We start from the raw sequence: 26,373 nt of genomic DNA on the forward strand, positions 1-26,373 counted from the left end.
TAGAATGAAGCCTTGAAACGAGAAACAAGGAACAATTAGCCCGCGCCGCTCCCTGGTCCAAACTAGACCACTCTTTTGTATCCCTCCATTCCCACTCCGGTCATATAGCTGTCTAGATAAGTCTTAAACGTTCCCAGTGTGTCCGCCTCCACCACCTTGCCCGGCAACACATTCCAACACATATGCTACCGTTCTTGAAGATCAAATGGCAAGATAGAATACCAGACACTGAGGTGCTCGCCCAAGCTGACATGCCAAGCGTCCACTCTGTGGCTGTGAGGCACAGTGCTAGCCACTGTGCTATCGTGCCATCCTTTCTAGATTTCGAGCTTTTTCTGAGAGCAATATTGACCTATTGGCACGAAGGATTGGTGATGAACCAGTAGATTGGGGCCCATAGACAGATTTCAGAGCATCATAGAATCTCGTCAGTCTTTGCAGTTGACATATCACTGAAGATCATCTGCTTTCTGATTCAGCCAAGTGTTTTGCATCTCTGAGTTTCTGGATCACCTCATTGTTTTCATCAAACCAATCTTGATGCTTACAAAAGGTAGGGCCAAGGGTTTCTTGAGCGTAGAATATACCGTATCCTTGAAGTTCACCCGGTCATCCTCATTTGAGTGAGTGATCATTTTCACTGTATAGACAATAGTCCCTGGAGCATATAGGGGGTCAGTTTTGATGTTTAGCTTTGAGCTAATAAGATAAGTCAGTCCAGTATTCAGCACCACATATGGCTTTCATTACACACACATTCTACCTGTGCCTCTGCCTAGTCAATGAAATGTCAGTGCATGGAACAGGAGTGCATCCAAGTTGCCTTGTGATTGAGGAAGTGGAAAACTGTGTTGGTGACTAAGAGTGATAGTTGACAACATTTTCAGCAAGAGGAGGTTGCTGTTGCAGCTGTCTACCTTGTGATTTCCAGCAACCCTTTCCCATGGTGATCATGTCAACTTTAGCGTTGAAGTCACCATGAATGATTTTGATACAGCAGCAATCAAGGACTGGAGATCATATAGAATTGGCCCAGGACTTCTACAAGATTGATCCCGGTAGCTGCATAAATCCTGATGAGAGTCGCTTACTTAAATAAAGGCAAAATACTGCAGATGCTGAAATCTGAAAAAACCCCAGAAAATGTGGGAAAATCTCAGCAGGTCTGGCAGCATCTGTGGAGAGAGAATAGAGCCAATGCTTAGAGTCTGGATGATCCTTTGACAGAGCAGAGTTGCTTACTTGTTGTGCCTTTCAGGTGTTAAGCATGCAAGCTCCAACAACTCTATGGAACCATAGAATCCTACAGTGCAGAAGGAGGTCATTCGGCCCATTGAGTCTGCATCGACCACAATCCCATCCAGGCTCCATTCTCACAACCCCACATTTACCCTAGCTAGTGCCCCCGACACTAAGGAGCAATTTAGCATGGCCAATCCATCTAATCCGCACATATTTGGGCTGTGGGAGGAAACCGGTGCACCTGTAGGAAATCCATGCGGACACGGGAAGAACATGCAAACTCCACACAGACAGTGATCCAAGCTGGGAATTGAACCCAGGTCCCTGGCACTGTGAGGCAGCAGTGCTAACCACTGTGCCACCGTGCCGCCCCGATAACAACACCCATCAATATCAACACCCATCCAGGACCCTCCTCCCCTTCCCATCCTTGGACCCATCCCTCTTAACCCCATTCCTTGCCGTATGTTCTCCATACCCTCTGATCTTCTGCTGTCTGAGGCTGAATTTTCTGTTCTCAGCAAAGGACTCGGCTTCATAACCTTACGTCCTCACCTTAACTAATTTCTGGCTCGACATGAAGCTGAACTCTTCTTTCACCACCTTCGTCTCTGTGCTCTGTTCAACAGATCCTTTCACCCCCCCTCCAGCGTTCTCCCTCCAGCTAGACCCCTCCCTTCGGTCTTTTACCTTCTCTTGATCTTTTCATTAAGAAGTGTCAGCGTGATATCGGCCATCTCAACTTCTTTGCTCCTCTCACTCACTATAGCCTGTCTCCTTGTAAACTTGCTGCACTTCCCTCTCGCAGATCCAACCCTGGCTTTGTCATTAAACTCGCTGACAAGGATGGTGCTGTTGTTGTCTGGCGTACTGACCTCTACCTTGCAGAGGCTGAGCACCAACTCTCGGACGCTTCCTCCTGCATCCCCCTGGACCATGACCCCACCACCGAACATCAAGCCATTCTTTCTAGGATGGTCACTGACCTCATCTCCTCTGGAGATCTTCCTTCCATAGCTTCCAACTTGCCTGCTCACCATTCAAGCGTCCAAACACTCTTTTCAGGTGAGGCAGTGCTTCACATGCATCTCCTATAATCTAGTCTATTGCATTCGCTGCTCCCAATGTGGTCTATGCTACATAGGAGAGACCAAACGCAGACTGGGTGACCGCTTTGCAGAATACCTTTGGTCCGACCACAAGCAGGACCCAGACCTGCCTGTCGCTTGCCAATTCAGCACATCATCCTGCTCTCACATTCACATGTCCATCCTTGGCATGTTACAATGTCCCAGTGAAGCCCAAAGCAAGTTGGAGGAACAGCACCTGATCTTCGGATTAGATGCTATACAGCCTTTCGGACTGAACACTGAGCTCAACAACCTCAGAGCATCAACTCTCTCCTCCACCTTCATTTGTCCATTTTTAAAAATCTCGCTTTCCACTTCCCCAACATCCCCCACCCCCTGGGCAAGGTCTCCCCCCTCTCTCCACCCCACTACGGCCATCTGTTACCTGTCTCAGGTTGTCCTTCGACACTCTGCTTACCTTTGTTCTGCCATTTACACATTCTGATCTCCCAATGGCCGCTATCTGCACCATTCTTAGCCATGCTCACCACCATTTACATTCCCTTGTCTTTTTGTCTATGATATCTTTGTCAATTCCACCCACTTCCCCTCACCCTAACAGTATAATTCTCATCCTATTTTCTTTGTCTTCAGCTCTGATGAAGAATCATCCAGACTCAAAACGTTGGCTCTATTCTCACTCCATAGATGCTGTCAGACCTGCTGAGAATTTCCGGCATTTTCTGTTTATGGACCAAGATGCCTCCTGTGTCTTGTGCTCTATGTGTTCACAGCACAGTGCTGAATCACATTCATTACCATTGAACTTAGAATAGACTCATCCACCAGTCTGCAGGAACCAGTTTCTGCATGATTATGTACAAGGGTAGGAGAATAGGATAGGACAGTTGCCCTCACCTTGTTCAGCCTGCCCATTGAAGCAGTTACCCAGAATATGGTCGCTGTTGCATACTAACAGCTACTTCGAGTCATAGGTGAGAGAACACGAACAAACAAAGAACAAAGAACAATACAGCACAGGAATAGGCCCTTTGGCCCTCCAAGCCCGCGCCGCTCCCTGGTTCAAACTAGACCATTCTTTTGTATCCCTCCATTCTCACTCCGTTCATGTGGCTATCTAGATAAGTCTTAAACGTTCCTAGTGTGTCCGCCTCCACCACCTTGCCCGGCAGTGCATTCCAGGCCCCCACCACCCTCTGTGTAAAATACGTCCTTCTGATATCCGTGTTAAACCTCCCCCGCCCTCACCTTGAACCTATGACCCCTCGTGAACGTCACCACTGACCTGGGAAAAAGCTTCCCATCGTTCACCCTATCTATGCCTTTCATAATTTTATACACCTCTATTAGGTCACCCCCTCATCCTCCATCTTTCCAGTGAGAACAACCCCAGTTTACCCAATCTCTCCTCATAACTAAGCCCTTCCATACCAGGCAACATCCTGGTAAACCTTCTCTGCACTCTCTCTAAAACCTCCACGTCCTTTCGGTAGTGCGGCGACCAGAACTGGGTGCAGTATTCCAAATGCGGCCGAACCAACGTTCTATACAACTGCAACATCAGACCCCAACTTTTATACTCTATGCCCCATCCTATAAAGGCAAGCATGCCATATGCCTTATTCACCACCTTCTCCACCTGTGACGTCACCTTCAAGGATCTGTGGACTTGTACACCCAGGTCCCTCTGCGTATCTACACCCTTTATGGTTCTGCCATTTATCATATAGTTCCCCCCTACATTAGTTCTACCAAAATGCATCACTTCGCATTTATCTGGATTGAACTCCATCTGCCATTTCTTTGCCCAAATTTCCAGCCTATCTATATCCTTCTGTAGCCTCTGACAATGTTCCTCACTATCTGCAAGTCCAGCCATTTTCGTGTCGTCTGCAAACTTACTGATCACCCCAGTTACACCTTCTTCCAGATCGTTTATATAAATCACAAACAGCAGAGGTCCCAATACAGAGCCCTGCGGAACACCACTAGTCACAGGCCTCCAGCCGGAAAAAGACCCTTCCACTACCACCCTCTGTCTTCTGTGACCAAGCCAGTTCTCCACCCATCTAGCCACCTCCCCCTTTATCCCATGAGATCCAACCTTTTGCACCAACCTACCATGAGGGACTTTGTCAAACGCTTTACTAAAGTCCATATAGACGACATCCACGGCTCTTCCCTCGTCAACTATTCTAGTCACTTCTTCAAAAAACTCCACCAGGTTAGTGAGGCATGACCTCCCTCTCACAAAACCATACTGACTATCGTTAATGAGTTTATTCCTTTCTAAATGCGCATACATCCTATCTCTAAGAATCCTCTCCAGCAACTTCCCGACCACGGACGTCAAGCTCACCGGCCTATAATTTCCCGGGTTATTCTTCCTACCCTTCTTAAATAACGGACCACATTAGCTATCCTCCAATCCTCTGGGACCTCACCTGTGTCCAGTGACGAGACAAAGATTTGCGTCAGAGGCCCAGCGATTTCATCTCTCGTCTCCCTGAGCAGCCTGGGATAGATTCCATCAGGCCCTGGGGATTTGTCAGTCTTTATATTCCCTAAAAAACCGAACACTTCCTCCCTTGTAATGGAGATTTTCGCTAACGGGTCAACACTCCCCTCCGAGACACTCCCAGTCAACACATCCCTCTCCTTTCTGAATACCGACGCAAAGTATTCATTTAGGATCTCCCCTACTTCTTTGGGCTCTAAGCATAATTCCCCACTTTTGTCCCTGAGAGGTCCGATTTTTTCCCTGACAACCCTTGTGTTCCTAATGTATGAATAAAATGCCTTGGGATTCTCCTTAATCCTGTCTGCCAATGACATTTCGTGACCCCCTTTTTGCCCTTCTAATTCCTCGTTTGAGTTCTTTCCTACTTTCTTTGTATTCCTCCAGAGCTCCCTCCGTTTTTAGCTGCCTGGACCAGGGATTGGTCTTTTTGACCAATCCCTCAATTTCCCTGGTTATCCACGGTTCTCGAATCCTACCCTTCCTATCCTTCTTTTTTACAGGCACATGCCTATCCTGCAGCCCTAACAACTGTTCCTTAAAAGACTCCCACATGCCAGATGTGGATTTACCCTCAAACAGTCTCCCAATCAACAGCTGCCAATTTCTGCCTAATCCCACTAAAGTTAGCCTTCCCCCAATCCAACACCTTATCCTTGGGACACCACTCATCCTTTTCCATCACTATCCTAAAGCTAACAGAATTGTGGTCACTATTTGCCACATGTTCCCCTACCGAAACGAGAGCGGGCGAAAGTGAAGGCAACACAAGACAAGCTACTCTAAAGGATGCAGCAAGCTGCCTGTGAGAGCTACTAACTTTCCCTTACACCCATTCCCATCCAAAAAGAAACAGAGTGTTAGAGAAGAGTAGACTTGTTTTCAGTTTGGGCTTCATTGTAATGAAATAGACCAAGCATTGATATGGCACCTCCTTATTGAGGGAGATTACAGTCATACTACACAGGGGGCCCTGAGAGTAAAACCAAGTGAGAATTTGGAGGAAAGGCAGTTAACCAATCACACAAAATGACTTCGGAAATGACAGACAAAGAACATCCACCCCTGACTTTCACAAAACAATTCTAAATGGTGTTTTATCCCTGAAGAGAGTGTCCTATCACGTAGGTTCATGGGGGTTGCTTGGGAAGTAGAAGAACATCACACTCTGTGCTGGATGAAATATAATTATTTCCCAGTGCTCCTGTGGAACATAAACACTGGGATAAACCTATTAGTTCAAATGGCCTGTTTGTGTGCTGTAAAATATAGGTAATTCTATGTAATGCATGAAACTGAAGATGAGGATGTTTGTGCAATTCTGAAACAGCAATTGTAGCTTGTAACTAACCCTAAACTGTCTTCACTTTCTCCCAAAGGTCTCTCCAGCCTTGAGCACTGAAGAAAATATTGCTAGTTCAGAGGTACCTGCATCAAATGTTCTCTTTGATTTCTAAGCATAAGTGGACATTAAAGATTTATTGCATTAATATATGAAGACTTTGAAAAAATGGTGTTTATAATGGGTGTGAACTTCTTTGGAGATTATCCTTCTCTGACAGTGCAACACTCATAGAAACGCCATTCACATATGGAAACCAGGGTTTCTGCTGATGTTATGGTGGCAAGGCAGACAAGGTTATAAGTAGATTCAATAAAAACAGTTATGTTTTTGTTATGTCTCATACACACCCCAAACAGTTCACTTATAATTTTGAATTACTTTGAAGTCAGTGATTTGTTACTTTGGCCATTTTGCACACAACCACAAACCCCAACAGCAGAAAGGTTTATACCCAGTGTAGGAAGCTCAAGAAAGCCAAAGAACAAATGGTCCAACACATAGACTAGAACTTAAAACAAGTGCTGTTTATTCACCCACAGCAACTGTGTCTTTAAGTGTTGTCCTGGTAATGTACAATACTGTAATTTTAATATGAGTGGCTGCATTTAATATGTATTGCATTGGAGTTCTTTAGAAAGTTCTGGGGAAAGAAAGGTGTGAAATAAATGTAAATTCTTTCTAAACCTAAAACAAATTAATGAAGCGGTAATCTTCAGAATTTCTGTTCTCAATGACCTGCCCGACTCAATTTTTTTAATTCTCTTAAATAGTTAGAAAATCATGGGTAGCATGGACTGAACCTTTTGATATAACCTTTTGAAGGTAATCGAGGACTGCAGTGGGATCTTGATCAATTGGGCCAGTGGGAGATGGAGTTTAATTTAGATAATTGTGAGGTGATGCATTTTGGTAGATTGAACCAGGGCTGGGGGAAGTAGGCATTCGGCATGCTTGGTTTCATCAGTCAGAACATTGAATACAGGAGTTGGAATGTCTGGTTGAAGTTGTACAAGACATTGGTAAGGCCACATTTGGAATACTGTGTACAGTTCTGGTCACCCTATTATAGAAAGGATATTATTCAACTAGAAAGAGTGCAGAAACAATTTACTAGGATGCTACCGGGACTTGATGGTTTGAGTTATAAGGAGAGGTTGGGTAGACTGGGACTTTTTTTCTCTGGAGTGTAGGATGCTGAAGGGTGATCTTATAGAGGTCTATAAAATAATGAGGGGCATAAATCAGCTAGATAGTCAATATATTTTCTCAAAGGTAGGGGAGCTAAAACTAGAGGGCATAGGTTTAAGGTGAGAGGGGAAAGATACAAAAGGATCCAGAGGGGCAATTTTTTCACACAGAGGGTGGCGAGTGTCTGGAACAAGCTGCCAGAAGTAGTAGTAGAGGCGGGTACAATTTTGTCTTTTAAAAAGCATTTAGACAGTTACATGGGTAAGATGCGTATAGAGGGATATGGGCCAAATGCAGGCAATTGGGACTAGCTTAGTGGTTAAAAAGAAAGGGGCGGCAGGGACAAGTTGGGCTGAAGGGCCTGTTTCCATGCTGTAAATCTCTATGGCTCTATGACTCTATATACATTCTAGGCAAATGAGTTTCTCCTCAGACATAACATCAGAAAATCACAATTTAACAGAGGAAATGCAAATACCTAATGGAAGACAATAGGACTTAAAGGGAGCTGAAGCCAAAGGAAGCACTGGTTAAAAGTTAGATTAAAGTATTGGAATCCTGATTCTGTGTACAACTATGGCTCAGTTGGTGGCGATCTTGCTCTGAATCAGAAGTCAGGTTGACACTTGATTGCAGTACTGAGGGAATGCTGCACTGTCAGATAAAACGGAGGCTTGACTGCTGTCCCATGAACCCCAGAGCATTATATTGAAGAAGTGTTCTCCCTGGTGTTTTGGCTAATATTTATCCTTCAATTGGCAAGACTAAAACAGATTAGCTATAGCCATTTTCAGATGAGTGCTTGCTGGATCTGACTTGTGCAAGTTGACTGCAGCATTTCCTACATCACAACAGCGACTGCAGTTGAAAGTGTAAATGGCTGTAAACTGCTTTTGTGAAAGGCTCACTCTATTTATGTTTCGACTCACCTTTACTTCTACATTGCAGGCTAGGTTTGAGATCGGTGAAGATGCTGTGAATGATGACTATGTGTCTGGTGGAATAAACATGAGACTGCATCACCCTACAAACAGTAAGATACCAACTTTGTATTTGGCAGTGACCTGAGCTCATTGATAGTATTAAAAAGATAAGGTCAATTCCATCGAAACATCCAAAAATCATACAAATAGGCCAATGTTCATCCTCCAGTACCATCGCTCTATAATGTTAGAAATCAATCTCATCCTAAACACGCACAAAGGTTTAAACTTGAATACTCAACAAATTATTTCCATAGCATCTTAAAGCATTTACTGACTAATGTTTAATTCTCATCCTCTCCCTACTTTTCTGACTAATTTAAAGTAACATTCTTAATTTATTCTTCCTGTGCACATCAAAGCTTTGGTATAGAAACATAGAAACATAGAAGGTAATATAGCAGGAGGAGGCCATCTGGCCCTTCGAGCCTGCTCCGCCATTCATTATGATCATGGCTGATCATCCGACTCAATAGCCTAATCCTGCTTTTCCCCCATAACATTTGATCCCATTTGCCCCAAGTGCTATATCCAGCTGCCTCTTGAATGTTTTGGCATCAACTACTTCCTGTGATAATGAGTTCCACAGCTCACCACTCTTTGGGTGAAGAAATGTCTCCTCACCTCTTTCCTAAATGGTCTACCCTGAATCCTCAGACTGTGACTCCTGATTCTGGACTCCCCCACCATTGGGAACATCCTCTCTGCATCTATCCTGTCTAGACCTGTTAGAATTTTATAAGTCTCGATGAGATCCCCCCTCATTCTTCAATTTGATTTGATTTGATTTATTATTGTCACATGGATTAACACACAGTGAAAAGTATTGTTTCTTGTGTGCTATACAAAGCATACCATTCATACAGAAGGAAATGAGAGAGTGCAGAATGTAGTGTTACAGTCATAGCTAGGGTGTAGAGAAAGATCAACTTAATGTAAGGTAAGTCCATTCAAAGTCTGACAGCAGCGGGGAAGAAGCCAAATCTGTCAGAAATTTCATTAAACCATTGTTAGAGAGTTTAAAAGAGTTAGAATGAAGTTTTAGAAGCATAGAACGAGAGTAAAAGATAGAATTAGATGGTATGCTGGGCACAGCTTGCATTCATCTGAACTCCAGCGAAAACAATCCTAACCTAGTCAATCTCTCCTCATACATCAGTCCCGCCATCCCTGGAATTTCTTTACTCTAGCTCCCCCAACAAATCTATACTTGGGCTATATGAAGGGATTCAGTACAGGGAGGAATAATTAGAGCTTGACCCTCCAAGGCTGAAGACAGGAAGCACTTTTTCACACAAACTGATAGTTGAAATCTGGACTGCGACCCCTTTGTATCACAGTTTTTCACACCAGTAAATAGTTCAGATCCAGAATGCACTGACTTGCGAGAGTGGTCAAGGCAAGTTCAATTGAAGCGCTGAAAGGGAAATTACTCTGTATCTGAAGAGAAATTTGCAGGGTTGTGGGGAGAAGGAGGGAGAATGGCACTAAGGAATTTGCTCATTTGGAGAGCCAGTGCAAACACGATGGGCCAAGTGGCCTCCTGCTGCATGATAAGAATTCTGTGATTCAGTGAGTATGTCTCCAGAGAAAGTTGTTGCCTAGAATAATTGGAAATTTCAAAACTTAACTTAGCTTTTAATTCAATTTACGCACCTTGGTTCTATATCTTTTATATACCAAATATTTATCAACTATGAGCCATGATCTAATTGAAAAGTCAAACAGGGGTTCAGAGTACTAAATGCGTCCACCTGTTCCTATATGTAGGCGTTCCTATACTGGGGCGATTTTGTGATCTCATGGATTTCATGGAAATTGTGAAGTATGGAATTATCCTCAAAATGAACCTTCAAAGCATTGTTCAAAATAAAGCCTGAATTACTAATGAAATAGTTTGCTTTAAAGCTTCAGAGTGGTCACTGTGATACAAAAACATTCTCTTCTCTCAGAACAACCCTGGCTTTCCAGCTTCTTTCTGTAACAGAAATTCTCCATCCCTGATACTGTTCCTGTGATCCTCCTCTTCATGATCTCCAAGACCTGTTACCCTTCCTAAAGTGTGATGTATTCAAGAAGCGGCTAGATATAGCACTTGGGGCGAATGGGATCAAAGGCTACGGGGAGAAAGCAGAATTAGGCTACTGAGTTGGACGACCAGCCATGATCGTAATGAATGGCGGAGTAGGCTCGAAGGGCCAAATGGCCTCCTCCTGCTCCTATCTTTTATGTTTCTATGTGATATCATGGGCTTTTACTTAGCTAAAAGATTGATTACGTAGTACTTTCTCAGCCTTTTGAAAGTCATTGCTTTTTATCCCTTTGCAGTTATTACAAAGGATGATCAGAATTCGGATTCTATCTTTTCAGCCCAGGTTCACAAGAAACATTTAAATGATTCCAAATACGGTGAGTTCAAATCAAAAATGTTTAGAGCAGAAGAATGCAAATTGAGAAATTAGAGCCTGACCTTGAATTTAGTTCTAACCTATTAGATTGGGTACATGAGAGCATCTTGTCCACCTGCCTTGCTTTGTGTATGAAACTGAACAGTCAGCACCAGGAAGTTATTTGTATAAGCTTAGCCTCTCCCAGAATCTGTACTTGTCTTGCATGTTACTGGATGCAAATCCTCCACAAACACCTCAACTATGAAGCACTGCCGATGTTGCTACCTGTGGTGAACCATAGATGGTTAGCACTATGGGTATCTCGTGTATATACTACTGTTGACACTGTTGGGGTTAGGGTTGGGGTGATCTACCTGTTGGTATTGTTCTGTGGTACACTCCAGTTGGCTCCGCCTACCTGTAGCAGTATAAAGGTCACTGCACTGCCTCGTGACCCTTTAGTCTGGGATTGTATTGTAATATAGTGTGCTCCATTCTTGTTACTAATAAAAACCTTTATTTCCCGGGTACGTACAGCACCCCAAGTGATTTAATCGCGCATCAATTTTATTAGTAACAAATTTGGTTAACGAAAAAAAAAGAACCATGGAGCAACTGTTGAAACCTGATCGACTGACCTTAGATCCGCGTGCGGCAGGCGCGTCGAACACGTTCGATCATTAGCTCAAGTGTTTCCAAGATTATGTTGAGGCCTCAACGGCCATTCAAAACGACGCCGATAGCCTGCGGGTCCTCCACGCAAGGGTAAGCGACACTGTATACTCATCAATCCTCGATGCCCCAGACTACAAAGGGGCCATCGAACTGCTTAAGAAACTGTACAACAAACCGCCAAACGAGATTCATGCTCGACACCTTCTAGCCACTCGACGGCAGCAGCCCGGTGAAACGACAGGGCAGTACCTGCGCGAACTTCAGCAGCTAGCCAGAGCCTGCAATTGCAAGCCTGTGTCGGCGACCTAGTATACTAACGATTTGATCCGAGATGCGTTCGTGGCGGGAATCGGCTCATCCTACATTCGCCTGCGGCTGCTAGAGCAAGGCAACCTAGACCTAGCTAAGACGGTGGAACTGGCTGACACGATGGAAACGGCCTCCAGAAGCCTAGAAACCTACCCCACCGACCACGAGGGAACATCGTGGCAAGTACAGCCACCGACCCAACACTACTCAGCGGCTCCGAGAAACTGCGCGATCGTGCCTGCAACCTCGGACCTGACGACGGCGGCAGCTCCAGGAGGCCCACGGTGCTATTTCTGTGGATTGGCGAAACACCCTTGGCAGCGATGTCCGGCCAGAACGGTATATTGCTCCGCGTGTGGGAAGAAAGGGCACTATGCTAAAGTATGTAGAGCTAAACCACCTTCAAAGCATAGCAGTGCGGCGTGTGATTCTCCAGAATCTGTCTCCTTGTCTCCGGCTTCATCAAGGTCTTCCACCATGTGCGGTTCACGGACGCCGCCATTCCTGATGACAATGGCGCAAGACGCATGCGACCTGCCGCCACTTTCAGTGCCACCGACCACGTGCGATCCATGGGCGCAGCCATTTTGGTCGGCACCGACCGCAGACGACCAGCAGGGGTCATCTTCATCATCATCAACCATCTCAGCTGCGTGCAGTTGCAATCCAGGCTCAACTGTGGCGTCAGTCGGCCTGGACCAGGCCAAGCCTCACAAACTCGACAAGTCCATGATGGGCATAGAGGTAAATGGACGCCCATTTCATTGTCTGTTTGATAGTGGGAGCACAGAGAGTTTTATTCATCCTGACACTGTAAAACGGTGCGGACTCCGAGTACAGACTGTCAGACAGACAATTTCGATGGTGTCGAGGTCCCGATCTGTTACCGTGCTCGGGAGCTGCGTGGTCAACCTAACGGTGCGGGGCACAGTTTATGAGCACTTCAGGCTCCTAGTGTTACCGCACCTTTGTGCTCCGATACTCCTGGGACTAGACTTTATGGTCCACCTGAGGAGTGTGACCCTGCAGTACGATGGGCCACTCCCTTCACTTTCAGTGGGAGAACAGCAGCCTCCAAATTGCCCAGCGCGCTCCACGTGTAGCCTCTCGACACTCAGAATCACCCCGCCATCTTTATTCGAGAATCTCGTGCCAGGCTGCAAGCCCATTGCAACTAAGAGCAGGCGTTACAGCGCTGAGGATTGGATCTTTATTCGATCTGAGGTTCAGCGGCTCCTCAAGGAAGGGATCATTCAACCTAGCTCTAGCCCATGGAGAGCACAAGTCGTGGTGGTTAAAACTGGAGACAAACCCCGGATGGTCATAGACTATAGTCAGACCATTAATAGATACACGCAGCTGGATGCGTATCCTCTCCCGCGCATATCTGACATGGTCAACCAGATTGCGCAGTACCGGGTGTTCTCCACCATCTACTTGAAGTCAGCTTACCACCAGCTCCCCATTTGCCCAGAGGACCGAAAATACACGGCCTTTGAGGTGGATGGTCGTCTCTATCATTTCTTAAGGGTCCCCTTTGGCGTCACGAATGGGGTCTCGGTCTTCCAGCATGCAATGGACCGAATAGTGGACCAAAACGGGCTACGGGCTACCTTCCCGTACCTGGACAACGTCACTATCTGCGGCCATGACCAGCAGGACCACGACGCAAACCTCCTACAGTTCTTACGCACTGCGTCTCGCCTGAATTTGACCTATAACAGGGAGAAGTGGGTCTTTAGCAAGCGCCGCCTAGCTATTCTCGGATACATGGTGGAAAACGGGGTCCTTGGCCCTGATCCAGACCGTATGCGTCCCCTCCTTGCACTTCCCCTCCCCACTAGCATCAAAGCACTGAGAAGATGCTTAGGCTTCTTCTCATATTACGCACAGTGGGTCCCCAACTATGCGGACAAAGCCCGTCCGCTTATAAAGTCTACTTCTTTTCCCCTGGCAGCAGAGGCACGCTTAGCCTTTGAAGGGATAAAAGCTGACATCGCGAAGGCCACGATGCACGCTGTTGATGAATCCATCCCCTTTCAGGTGGAGAGTGATGCATCTGACTTCGCCCTGGCCGCCACACTCAACCAAGCGGGCAGGCCCGTCGCCTTTTTCTCTCGCACCCTCCAAGGCCCTGAAATTCGGCACTCCGCGGTGGAAAAAGAGGCTCAGGCCATTGTGGAGGCCGTACGGCATTGGCGCCATTACTTGGCTGGGAAACGATTTACCCTGCTCACGGACCAGCGGTCCGTGGCGTTCATGTTCAACAACACGTTACGGGGTAAGATCAAAAATGATAAAATCTTGAGGTGGAGAATTGAACTCTCCACCTACAACTATGATATCATGTACCGTCCGGGGAAGCTCAATGAGCCCCCAGACGCCCTGTCGCGTGGAACATGTGCCAGTGTGCAGGAGGATCGATTACAGGCCCTCCACAATGATCTCTGCCATCCGGGGATCACTCGGCTCTTCCATTTCATAAAGGCCCGGAATCTACCCTACTCAGTGGAGGATGTCAGGTCAATAACCCAAAGCTGCCAGGTATGTGCTGAATGCAAGCCGCACTTCTACCGACCTGACAGGGCACATCTCATTAAGGCCACTCGACCCTTTGAAAGACTGAGTGTGGACTTCAAGGGCCCCCTTTCTTTGACAGATCGGAATGTGTACTTCCTCAATGTGATTGACGAGTACTCACGATTCCCTTTTGCCATTCCCTGTTCAGACATGACCGCTGCCATGGTTATTAAAGCGTTGAGGGATCTTTTCACACTGTTCGGTTACCCCAGCTATATACATAGTGACAGGGGCTTGTCATTTATGAGTGACGACTTGAGGCAATACCTGCACTCAAAAGGGATTGCCACAAGTCGTACTACAAGTTACAATCCCAGGGGTAACGGGCAGGTTGAAAGAGAAAATGCTACAGTCTGGAAGGCTGTCTTACTGGCATTGTGGTCCAAGGGTCTTCCAGTCTCCCGTTGGCAAGAGGTACTTTCTGATGCGCTCCACTCAATCCGGTCTCTCCTGTGTACGGCAACCAACGCTACCCCACATGAGCGGATGTTTACCTTCCCTAGGAAGTCTTCCTCTGGGACCTCACTGCCGTCTTGGTTGATGTACTCAGGACCTGTCCTCCTGCGGCGGCATGTTAGGACCCGCAAGTCCGACCCTTTGGTTGAACAGGTCCATCTCCTCCATGCCAACCCTCAATATGCCTATGTGGCATATCCTGACGGGCGAGAGGACACGGTCTCTATTCGAGATCTGGCGCCTGCAGGGGACTTGGAAACCCCTGTCGCTCCCGCACCCCTGGTTAGGGACCCCTTGACCTTTATCTCCCCTCCTGACACGGCGCAGGCAGTATCGGGACCACCACTTAACCCTCTTACTCCCATGTACAGCTTGCCCGAGTCCAGAGGATTGTCGCCACCTCGGGACGTGCTCGCGTCCAGGAGGTCATCGCCACCTCTTGGTCCACCTGTCCGTGAGGAGCTGGAGGAGTCTCTGGACACCGTTTTGGTGAGAGGGTCATCACGGTCACCAGAACCGGCGCTACCGCCAGTGTTGAGGAGGTCACAGAGACGGTGCAGCCCTCCGATCAGACTGAACTTGTGAAATTATGGACAGTTTGCACTGTTTTTATTTTCTTTCCTTCTCTTCTTTTGTTTGCCCCACTGGCCTTTTGTCTTAAAGGAGGGGTGAATGTGGTGAACCATAGATGGTTACCACTATGGGTACTGAACCATAGATGGTTAGCACTATGGGTATCTCGTGTATATACTACTGTTGACACTGTTGGGGTTAGGGTTGGGGTGTTCTACCTGTTGGTATTGTTCTGTGGTACACTCCAGTTGGCTCCGCCTACCTGTAGCAGTATAAAGGTCACTGCACTGCCTGGTGACCCTTTAGTCTGGGATTGTATTGTAATATAGTGTGCTCCATTCTTGTTACTAATAAAAGCCTTTATTTCCTGGGTACGTACAGCATCCCGAGTGATTTAATCGCACATCACTACCCAAATTAGAGCAACTAAATTAACATATAACACGGGATTGAACCTTGGGAGATTTGTATTTACACCAGAACTATCAGGATGAACTTTGAACAGTGTTTATCATTGTTTGCATAACCTGAGGTAATCGAAACTACTGACTGAGCTGACAGTGGGGGTTTGCTCAGACAATATGGCCCTGTTCACCGAATCCTCATGACACAACAGCATGTGCAAAATGACCCATTGAACCCAATGAAGAACAGTCAACTACTTTGGATTTAAGGCTGCTTTGTGTGGCCTCTGCGGTTATGTGTGATTGAAGCAGGTCCATATCAGTCAATATGAGGTATATTCAGGTAATTGAAGGCAAAAGGAATAAAGGGATATGGAAAAATAAGAGGATGTGAGAATAAAGAGTAGACACATGTGGAACATAAGCATCAACATGCCATGATTCAGCACAATGCTTTTGTGTCATAATTTCTCTTGCACCTTGTGCGGGGAAATGGAGTTTAGGCACAGATCAACCACATTCTATTTGAATGGTAGAGCAGTTTCAAGGAGCCAAATGGCCCACTCTTTTCCCTGTGTTTCTTCCTTTGATTAGGATGTTATGATGGATGTTAATGCTAAACACTGGAGCATCTACACTTTGCACAACCAGTTTGAGTACCTAGCACGGCCTGGTCAGGTTCAGCACGGTACGATGCAGGGCAAAGCTCCTGATAGATTCTGCACTAACCTTCACCTCCCTCCAATGCACCAACCCATCTCTCCATTCTGTGGCCTCTCTTAGGCACAGGATGAAGACTGATCGATTCCCATTGCATATTACAACTAACAGAGAAGGATTCTCACATTTGACTGGGCTGGATTTGACCTCAATGTACCATAGGTAAACCCTCTCTTGCTATCCCTCTCTATTTCACCCAGGAAAGAACTGCTCCCAGGCATGCTGCTGTCACCCACAATTTCTGCAAATCCTGCACATACTCTAGAATTTGAGAAATTAGCTCAAACAAAAGCACTTGTGACCTTTTTCTTTGATCCTTCAGGATTTGAGTGGGTTCCCAAAAAACAGACTGACAACCTGAAAACATCTCACTTAAAGCCACAGTCATTGACATCATCAGCACGCTTCTATCCCATTCGAAAAACAAAGCTTCCGATTATTGACCATGTGCAGAACAGGGACTTGAGAACAGCCAGAAGAGGTAAGAGAAAATTTGAGGAATTTGTTTAAATCAGAAGGGAATGCATCTCAGTTCACCACACACTCCCAGTTGTGTAGCACCTCGTAAGATTTTTTTAAGTCTATCAATCTCTAAATCTTCTTTGTGACCAGGTGGGTGTATGCAATATCTGAACTCGTAAGATGAGAGCGAACTTACATTTCTATAATGCCTCAAGACATTTAAAGTCTCTTCACATCCAAGGAATATTTTGTCACTGTTGTGCTGGCACATGTGGCAGACAACTGCAAGCAACAAAGAAGATCTATCAGTTAATGGGGTAAAGCCCCTTTACAGCCATTAACACTGAGGACATTGAGGAACAAATATGTAGGCAGATTATGGAAAGATGCAGTAACAACAGGGCTGGCATAGTGGGTGATTTTAATTTCCCCAATATTGACTGGGACTTACTTAGAGCAAGAGGATTAGATGGGGCAGGATTTGTTAGGTGCATCCAAGAGGATCTCTTGAAACAGTATGTGGACAGTCCAACTAGCAGAGGGGCCATACTGGACCTTGGATTGGCTGATGAGCCTGGCCAGGTGACTGACCTTTCAGTGGGACAGCATTTTGGAAAAGGTGACCACAACTCCTTAACTTTTAAGATAGCTATGAATAAGGATCAGTCAGGATCTTGCTGGAAGGTACTAAATTGGGGGAGGGCAAATTATGACAGTATGAGGCAGGAGCTAGGGAGAGTTAATTGAGAACAGCTGATATTAGGCAAGTCCACATTTGACATGTTTGGCACAACATCGTGGGCCGAAGCGGCTGTTCCTGAGCTGTCCTGTTCCATATTCCAAACAGTGCAAATCTGACCAATTTATTACTGGGGCAACATCCATGTTAAGCAGTGGTGGATTAACCATTAGGCTGAGTAGGCTTAAGCGTAGGGGCCCGGGAGGGAGGGGAGCCCCGAGAGCAAAAAAAAATCACTAACTGTTCAGGTGAGTGTTCATTTTCGGCACTGAAGAGGATCAAAATCTATTTGTTCTCAACAATGAGCGATGAGAAACTTAGTCATCTGGCACTCATGCACATTGAATCAGACACGCTTCGATCTGTTGATTTACATGCTGTTATCAACACTTTTGTAAACCAAAAAACACGGAAGCTTTTTAAAGTACAAATGTAAAGAAAATGAAAAATAAATGAATAAAAGAGCTGTAATTGATTCATATAACTTTATGATATTATACATGTAGTACATTATACATAGTACAACGATATAAGTTATCTAACATCACTTAACATCACTTTATTCTATTCAACGAAGGGTGGGGCAGGGGGCCTTACTAAAGCTCAGCCTAGGGGTCTGGGTGGTAGTTAATCCGTCACTGATGTTAAGGCCTCTCTTAAAGTCATTTTTTTAGTGTCATAGGCGACCGCCTTGAACATTGGTTGTCTCCTCAGGGAGGAAGGGCCTATGTTAGAGGGTGGAGCGGTCTCAGGGAGGGCCATCTTTACACTCATGGGAATATAGGAATTGCTACGTAGTAAAAGACCAAAGTCCATTTAATTCACCTTCTTCCACCTTGGTAGCCACCTGATACGATGATAGTGGAATTGTTGACTAATTCTATTGGGATCCGATCTCTGTCAAGGAATTTACAACAGACCCAGAAATGAGGTGTATAAAAACTCCACTGGCAGAGAGAGCTTTGGGAACCAATGATCCAAAGTTATGTATTCCTCTAAGTACGCCACACTCACCCACAAGTCATGTCTCAAATGCTCATTTATAGAACCCTATGTTATTTTGTGATTAAAATCTACCTATTTTACAGTTGAATGAATTAACAGATTGCTCCCACTGTCTGCTTTGGGAAGTTAGTCACTGAAATATTGGTTAAACTTTTTTAAGTTAAGCAGTCCGGTCACCAGGACAGAGAATGAGAGCTAACAACTCAGAGAGCACCCCCCACCCCCCGCCTGGGTGACATTTTACAGACAGCAGCTATTTCAGAGGCCTCTACTAGAAGTGGAGGATAGTGCCTGCCAGCCAGAGCTGCTGGCCCAGCCAGAGGGCTGCAGCTTGGCAGCGCAACTATAAGATTGACCACTGCTGCGGTTGCAGGGAAGAGAAGTAGGTACCTCTTTACTGAGAGAGACAGGAACTGGTCACCTGGGGAATGTGTGGAGAGTGGTGGGGGGGTGGGGGGTAGTGCATCCTCGAGTTGCAATGCCGTAGCCACATGAGTGGTCATTCCTGCCTCATTGAGTGACCATTCAGGATTGGTCACTGGGAACCCCCCGGAGGCTGCCTGCACTTACCTGGTGGTCTTCCAATGGAGATGTGACCCCTACTGGAAGCCAGTAAAATGCCAGTGGGGGTGGGAAGTGGTTGATAGTTGGCCTGGGGTTCCCATTGTTTCCCATAACCAGTGGAGGCTGAAAGATGTCAGGCTCTCCATTTTAAGAGGCCTCCCATCTCCCAGCTTACCTCCAGAGAATTGGTGACACCTGCACTCTCAATAGGAGACCTTGCCAACTTTGGTTTTACTGAGAGTACCTCTCCTAGTTATACCGAAGCCAAAAGCAATTTATCTGCTGTCTGTGCTTCACTAAGGAGGTGTGTACTATCTGTGCCACCTCTTGCAACTGGACCTGCAGCCACAAAGTAGGGTGAAGGTGATGCTATCTGTAGTGACCATGTCACCAATTTTTAAGAGAGCAAATCATTTCAGGCTGGGACATGTAACATTATCAACACCTTCCTCCAGGAACCTCACCAAGTGATCACATCTTCCTCCAGGGGCCTCACCAAGTGATCACATCTTCCTCCAGGGGCCTCACCAAGTGATCACATCTTCCTCCAGGGACCTCACCAAGCGATCACATCTTCCTCCAGGGACCTCACCAAGCGATCACATCTTCCTCCAGGGGCCTCACCAAGCGATGCCCCTTCAGTGTCTTGTTCCTCCTCCAGTTCTTATTCTTCCAGCTCTGGCTGCCCAGTCACAGTTCATATGTATCTGAAAGGGGAATAGGTGGTCAGGGAAGGGTGGAAAGTAAGATGTTTCTGCCTACACCATCTGCAGGATGTGCATCAGTAGAAATTGTGGAATTTGGAGTGATTGGAAAGTGAGAAGGTGGAGTAGGTAGGGCAGTAACATCACCCTCCAATAAAGTGAGAACATGCAACCATAACTGCCAGTTTGTTGCTGTTGTCTCCTGTTGGATGGCTTTCTTTTGATGCAAGCGAGAGGAAAGATTGTCAATGTTATGTGTTTGGATGATTCCATGAAGAATCATTCAGTTATTGAAAGCCAAATCACTTTTTATTCATTCATGGGATGTGGGCATCGCTGCCAAGGGCAGCAATTATTGCCAATCCCTAATTGCCATTGAGTGGATGATCTATATCGTGTAAAATTGGATGTGGGATAAATATTGACCAAGTCACCAGGAAGAATTGCTCTTCTTCAAAAAAAGAGTACCTTCGGATCTTTCATATCCACTTGAGGTGGCATATTCATCTCAGTTGAAAGGTGTACCCACTGACTGTGCAGCATATCCTAAAACCTATGCTGATAATATCAACTCAGAATATGTGCTTAAGTCTCTGGAGTGAAACTTGAACCCATAACCACATGGCTCAAAGGCAGAGAGAGTGCCACCACTGATCCCCAGCTGATAATATGTAATTGCTGCTTTAATCTTAATGTCCGCTCCACTGGGCTGACATGACGAGACGCAAAAGAACAGAACATTTAATAATCATTTGGTATTACAAAATTTGAGTATTGATGAAAAAAGGAGACATGCTATCAAAGCTTTCCATCATGCACCCCTCAGGACAGATTCACAAGAATACCAAATGTCAAAGCAAACAATAATTTATATAAATGAAGAAAGGCTGCTCACAAACATTTACTGATTTACATGCTTTTGATTTTTCTAATCTAGAAACTCTCTATAAGGTTTTCGCTGTGCCTCCATCCCTTCTAACAGCTGGTAACTTAAGGTAAGCGGGAAGGATTAAAGTTTCAACTGCTGGTGTGATTTTAATAGTTACAGAAACTTCAGTACAGAAGGATGTCTCCATTGTGCCTGGACCACATCAGAATCATTCTGATTGAGTCAAAACAGAAATTCTCAAGAAAAAGGTTTAAATTCATGTACTCTGGGTTATTAATCTAGGTCATGATGTGGAGATGCCGGCGTTGGACTGGGGTAAACACAGTAAGAAGTCTCACAACACCAGGTTAAAGTCCAACAGGTTTATTTGGTAGCAAAAGCCACTAGCTTTCGGAGCGCTGCCCCTTCGTCAGGTGAGTGGGATTTCAGTTCACAAACAGGGCATATAAAAACAAACTCAATTTACAAAAGAATGATTGGAATGCGAGTCTTTACAGGTAATCAAGTCTTAAAGGTACAGACAATGTGAGTGGAGAGAGCGTTAAGCACAGGTTAAAGAGATGTGTATTGTCTCCAGACAGGACAGTTAGTGAGATTTTGCAAGCCCAGGCAAGTCGTGGGGATTACAGATAGTGTGACATGAACCCAAGATCCTGGTTGAGGCCTCCCTCATGTGTGCGGAACTTGGCTATCAGTTTCTGCTCAGCGGGTCACGGGCATTCGGCCTCTGATCTTCAGGTAAGCGTTCTCCAAGGTGGCCTTCACGACACACGACAGCGCAGAGTTGCTGAGCAGAAACTGATATCCAAGCTCCGCACACAGGAGGACGGCCTAAACCGGGATGTTGGGTTCATGTCACACTATCTGTAACCCTCACGACTTGCCTAGGCTTGCAAAATCTCACTAACTGTCCTGTCTGGAGACAATACACATCTCTTTAACCTGTGCTTAACGCTCTCTCCACTCACATTGTCTGTACCTTTCAGACTTGATTACCTGTAAAGACTCGCCTTCCAACCATTATTTTGTAAATTGAGTTTGTGTTTTTCTCTGCCCTGTTTGTGAACAGAACTCCCACTCACCTGATGAAGGGGCAGCGCTCCGAAAGCTAGTGGCTTTTGTTATTAATCTAGGAACACAACCACTCACTACACCACCAAATCCTTGTGATCATGATATTAAATCCTGGAGTTGAGCTTCAACCAGCCTTCATGATTCGTACAACCAGCTGAACCAAGCTGAGTGTTTTATCTTTTAAGAACATAAGAAATAGGACTAGGCCATTCAGCCTTTCGAGCCCATTCTGCCTTTTAATGAGATTATGGTTGATCTTCTACTTCTAAACCATTTTCCTGCACTATCCCCTTGTTTTTAATATGTAGAAATCTATCAATCTCTATCTTGGACACATTCAATGACTGAACCTCCACAGCCCTCTGGGGAAAATAACTCCAAAGATTCACCAACTTCTGAGTGAAGACATTCCTCTTTATCTCAAGTCCTAAATGTCCTGCTGCTTGTTCTGAGATTGTGTCCCCTGGTTTCAGATCCCTCTGTCAGGGGAAACACTCTTCCTGCATCTGCCCTGCCGAAATCTGTAAGAATTTTATAAGTTTCAATGCGATCATCTCTTATTCCTCTAAATTCCAGAGAATAAAGGCCCAGTCCATTAACCAAAAGAGAAAATGCTGGAAAATCTCAGCAGGTCTGGCAGCATCTGTAAGGAGAGAAAAGAGCTGTCAAAGCTGGAGAGAGCTTTTATCCAGTCTATTAATCTTTCTTCACGGGACAATCCCGCTATCCCAGGAATTAGTTTGGTGAACCTTTGTTGCACTCTCTCTATGGCAAGTCAGTTTTACCTTAGGTAAAGAGACCAAAACTGGACACAGTACTCCAGGTGCAGTCTCACCAAGGCTTTATATAATTACAGTAAGACTTTACTCCGATAATCAAATTCAACATATAATTTGTCTTCTTAATTGCTTACTGTACCTGCATGTTAACTTTCAGTGACTCATGAACAAGGACATCCAAGTCCCAATGAAGTTCACTGTAATTATTCATATTGGAAAATTAATTATACATAGAACTTACAGTACAGAATCAGGCCATTCAGTACATTTGGTCTGTGCAGTTGTTTATGCTCTTCATAACCCTCCTCATACTGTATTTCCTTTGTCCACCCTACATCCTTCTGTTCCTTTTTCTCGCCTGCACTTTTCGAGCTACCCCTTCAAATGCATCAAGTTTTACAATTTTCCGAATTAATATGCCTTTCCTCCAAGAAAATATGTGCATTGATGTTGTTGTAAGCATTACACATTCTGGTCCTGGTGTTAATTATTAAAAGGCTGGTTTAATGTGTTTATGCACAATATCTTACAGCAGTGAAAACCCCTCAACGACTGACTGCCAGTCCGTATTGGATTCAGCTCAGGTGGAACAGGCACACTCACATAACATGGATCCTAATCATCAAGAGGAGGTGTGTTTAGTTGAGAACCCGTCTGTGGTCCCAACTGGTTTGACCAGTAGCAGATTAGGAAATGGGGGCAGAAGCTATCAGCCTTGCTCTGGAAAACAAGGTAATGTCCTTTCCAGGCGAGTGCTTGTTTTTTTTCTTAGGAACATTTCTTAAGTGGGTGTGCACTTTTTTTTAAGAGAGGTACTGAGAACATTAATTTTGATTCATTAATATTTATTAATAAGAACATTATAACATAAATGAATCATTATTAATTGTAGACAAATTTTAGGCATTAACTGTAAATGTAAATACACACAGGCTGCAATTGTGGTTGTTGGGTTGGGATGTTTGTAATTTGTAAATTTGTCAATAAATCTTTATAAAAGATTGGTTCCTATTCTATCCTTCACCAACTGGTATATAAGATGGTAGTAAATAATGATTGCTTAAAGGTGACATTTGGAAACTAAAAAAAAGTTTGGACAGAAAATTAGAATCCTAGTAACCATTGTGGAAAATTGTAGAAAGTGTAAATTGTTGAGGTACGATTTTTCCTCTGCTGTTCTCGGAGTATGAATTATGTGATCAGTGGAAGTCAGGAGTGGATATGTGTCATGGATAATGTCTATACATACACACAAATTACAAGCAGGAGTAGACCATTTGGCCCTTCGAACTTGCACCGCCATTCAATAAGATCGTAGCTGATCTAATTTCAATCTCAACTTCATATTCCTGCCTATCCCCAGAACCTATCTACTTCTGCCTTAATGATATTCAAAGACTCTGCCTTAATCACCTTTTGAGGAAGAGAATTCCAACTTTTGAGTGAGGTACTTTTTCTCATCTCTGCCTTAAATGGGCAACCCTTCACTTTTAAACAGTGACGTCCAGTTAAAGTCAGTTTTACAGAACAGAAAAAGGCCCTTTGGCCCATAGTGTATGCACCTACCATCAGCACCTATCTATTCTAATCCCAATTTCCAGCACTTGGTCCTTAGACTTCTAGATTCTCCCCCAAGAGTAAATTAGGCAGAGGGCAAAACATATTAAATGACAAAAGGTTTCATGGTACAAAAGCCAAAGGGAATGCTTATCCCCTGTGTACTACCTTGAGCCCAGTCTGCACCCCTCTCAATGGTGCCTCTCAGCAGAAAGAACAAAGAAAATTACAGCACAGGAACAGGCCCTTCGGCCCTCCAAGCCTGCACCGACCATGCTGCCCGACTGAACTAAAACCCCCTACCCTTCCGGGGACCATATCCCTCTATTCCCATCCTATTCGGTATTTGTCCAGACGCCCCTTAAAACTCACGATCGTATCTGCTTCCACTACCTCCCCCGGCAGCGAGTTCCAAGCACCCACCATCCTCTGTGTAAAAAAACTTGCCTCGTACATCTCCTTTAAACCTTGCCCCTCGCACCTTAAACCTGTACCCCCAAGTAATTGACTCTTCCATCCTGGGAAAAAGCTTCTCACTATCCACTCTGTCCATGCCTCTCATAATCTTGTAGACTTCTATCAGGTCGCCCCTCAACCACCGTCATTCCAGTGAGAACAAACCAAGTTTCTCCAACCTCTCCTCATAGCTAATGCCAGGCAACATCCTGGTAAACCTTTTCTGAGCTCTCTCCAAAGGCGGCATGGTAGCACAGTGGTTAGCACTGCTGCTTCACAGCTCCAGGGACCTGGGTTCAATTCCCAGCTCGGGCCACTGTCTGGGTGGAGTTTGCGCATTCTCCTCGTGTCTGCATGGGTTTCCTCCGGGTACTCCAGTTTCTTCCCACAGTCCAAAGATGTGTGGGTTAGGTTGATTGGCTATGCTAAAAAATTGCCCCTTAGTGTCCCGAGATGCATAGGTTAGAGGGATTAGCGGGTAAAATATGTAGGGATATGGGGGTAGGGCCTGGGTGAGATTGTGGTCGGTGCAGACTCGATGGGCCGAATGGCCTCTTTCTGCACTGTAGAGTTTCTATGATTCTAAAGCCTCCACATCCTTTTGGTAGTGTGACGACCAGAACTGAACACTATATTCCAAGTGCGGCCTAACTAAGGTTCTATAAAGCTGTAACATGACTTGCCAATTTTTAAACTCAATGCCCTGGCAGATGAAGGCAAGCATGCCGCATGCCTTCTTGACTATCTTCTCCACCTGCGTTGCCACTTTCAGTGACCAGTGTACCTGTACACCCAGATCCCTCTGTCTATCAATAATTTTAAGGGTTCTGCCATTTACTGTATATTTCCTATCTGTATTAGACCTTCCAAAATGCATTACCTTGCATTTGTCTGGATTAAACTCCATCTGCCATCTCTCTGCCCAAGTCTCCAACTGATCTATATCCTGCTGTATCCTCTGATCGATGGTCGATGGTCGATGGTCCCCATTGCTATCCACAAATCCACCAACTTTTGTGTCTTCTGCAAACTTACTAATCAAACCAGTTACATTTTCTTCCAAATCATTTATATATATTACGAACAGCAAAGGTCCCAGTACTGATCCCTGAGGAATGCCACTTGTCACAGCCCTCCATTCAGAAGCACACCCTTCCATTGCTACCCTCTGTCTTCTATGACCGAGCCAGTTCTATATCCACCTTGCCAGCTCACCTCTGATCCCATGCGACTTCACCTTCTGCACCAGTCTGCCATGAGGGACCTTGTCAAAGGCCTTACTGAAGTTCATGTAGATAACATCCACTGCCCTACCCTCATTAATTAGCTTCGTCACTTCTTCAAAAAACTCGATCAAGTTAGTGAGACATGACCTCCCCTTCACAAAACCATGTTGTCTCTCGCTAATACGTCTACTTATATCCAAGTGGGAGTAAATCCTGTCTCGAAGAATTCCCTCCAATAATTTCCCTATCACTGACATAAGGCTCACCGGCCTGTAATTACCTGGATTATTCTTGCTACCCTTCTTAAACAAAGGAACAACATTGGCTATTCTCCAATCCTCTGGGGCCTCCCCTGTAGCCGGTGAGGATACAAATATTTTTCTCAAGGCGCCTGCAATTTCCTCCCTTGCCTGTCTCAGTATTTTGGGGTATATCCCATCAGGC

At 45.3% G+C, this 26,373-nt stretch overlaps 1 protein-coding gene across 1 annotated transcript in view; it reads left to right on the plus strand.

The window, feature by feature from the left end:
* Window positions 1-6,136: 6,136 nt before the first annotated feature.
* LOC144506781 (uncharacterized) overlaps window positions 6,137-26,373 on the plus strand; it is a 31,763-nt gene continuing 11,526 nt past the window's right edge. The window contains exons 1-6 of the mRNA XM_078233141.1: window positions 6,137-6,160; window positions 8,333-8,417; window positions 10,696-10,776; window positions 16,797-16,955; window positions 20,886-20,943; window positions 23,223-23,422. Coding sequence (XP_078089267.1) covers window positions 6,137-6,160; window positions 8,333-8,417; window positions 10,696-10,776; window positions 16,797-16,955; window positions 20,886-20,943; window positions 23,223-23,422 — 607 coding nt within the window. The remainder of the gene's footprint in view (window positions 6,161-8,332; window positions 8,418-10,695; window positions 10,777-16,796; window positions 16,956-20,885; window positions 20,944-23,222; window positions 23,423-26,373) is intronic.

Source organism: Mustelus asterias, chromosome 18 (genome assembly GCF_964213995.1).
Source record: "Mustelus asterias chromosome 18, sMusAst1.hap1.1, whole genome shotgun sequence".
NCBI classification, from domain to species: domain Eukaryota; kingdom Metazoa; phylum Chordata; class Chondrichthyes; order Carcharhiniformes; family Triakidae; genus Mustelus; species Mustelus asterias.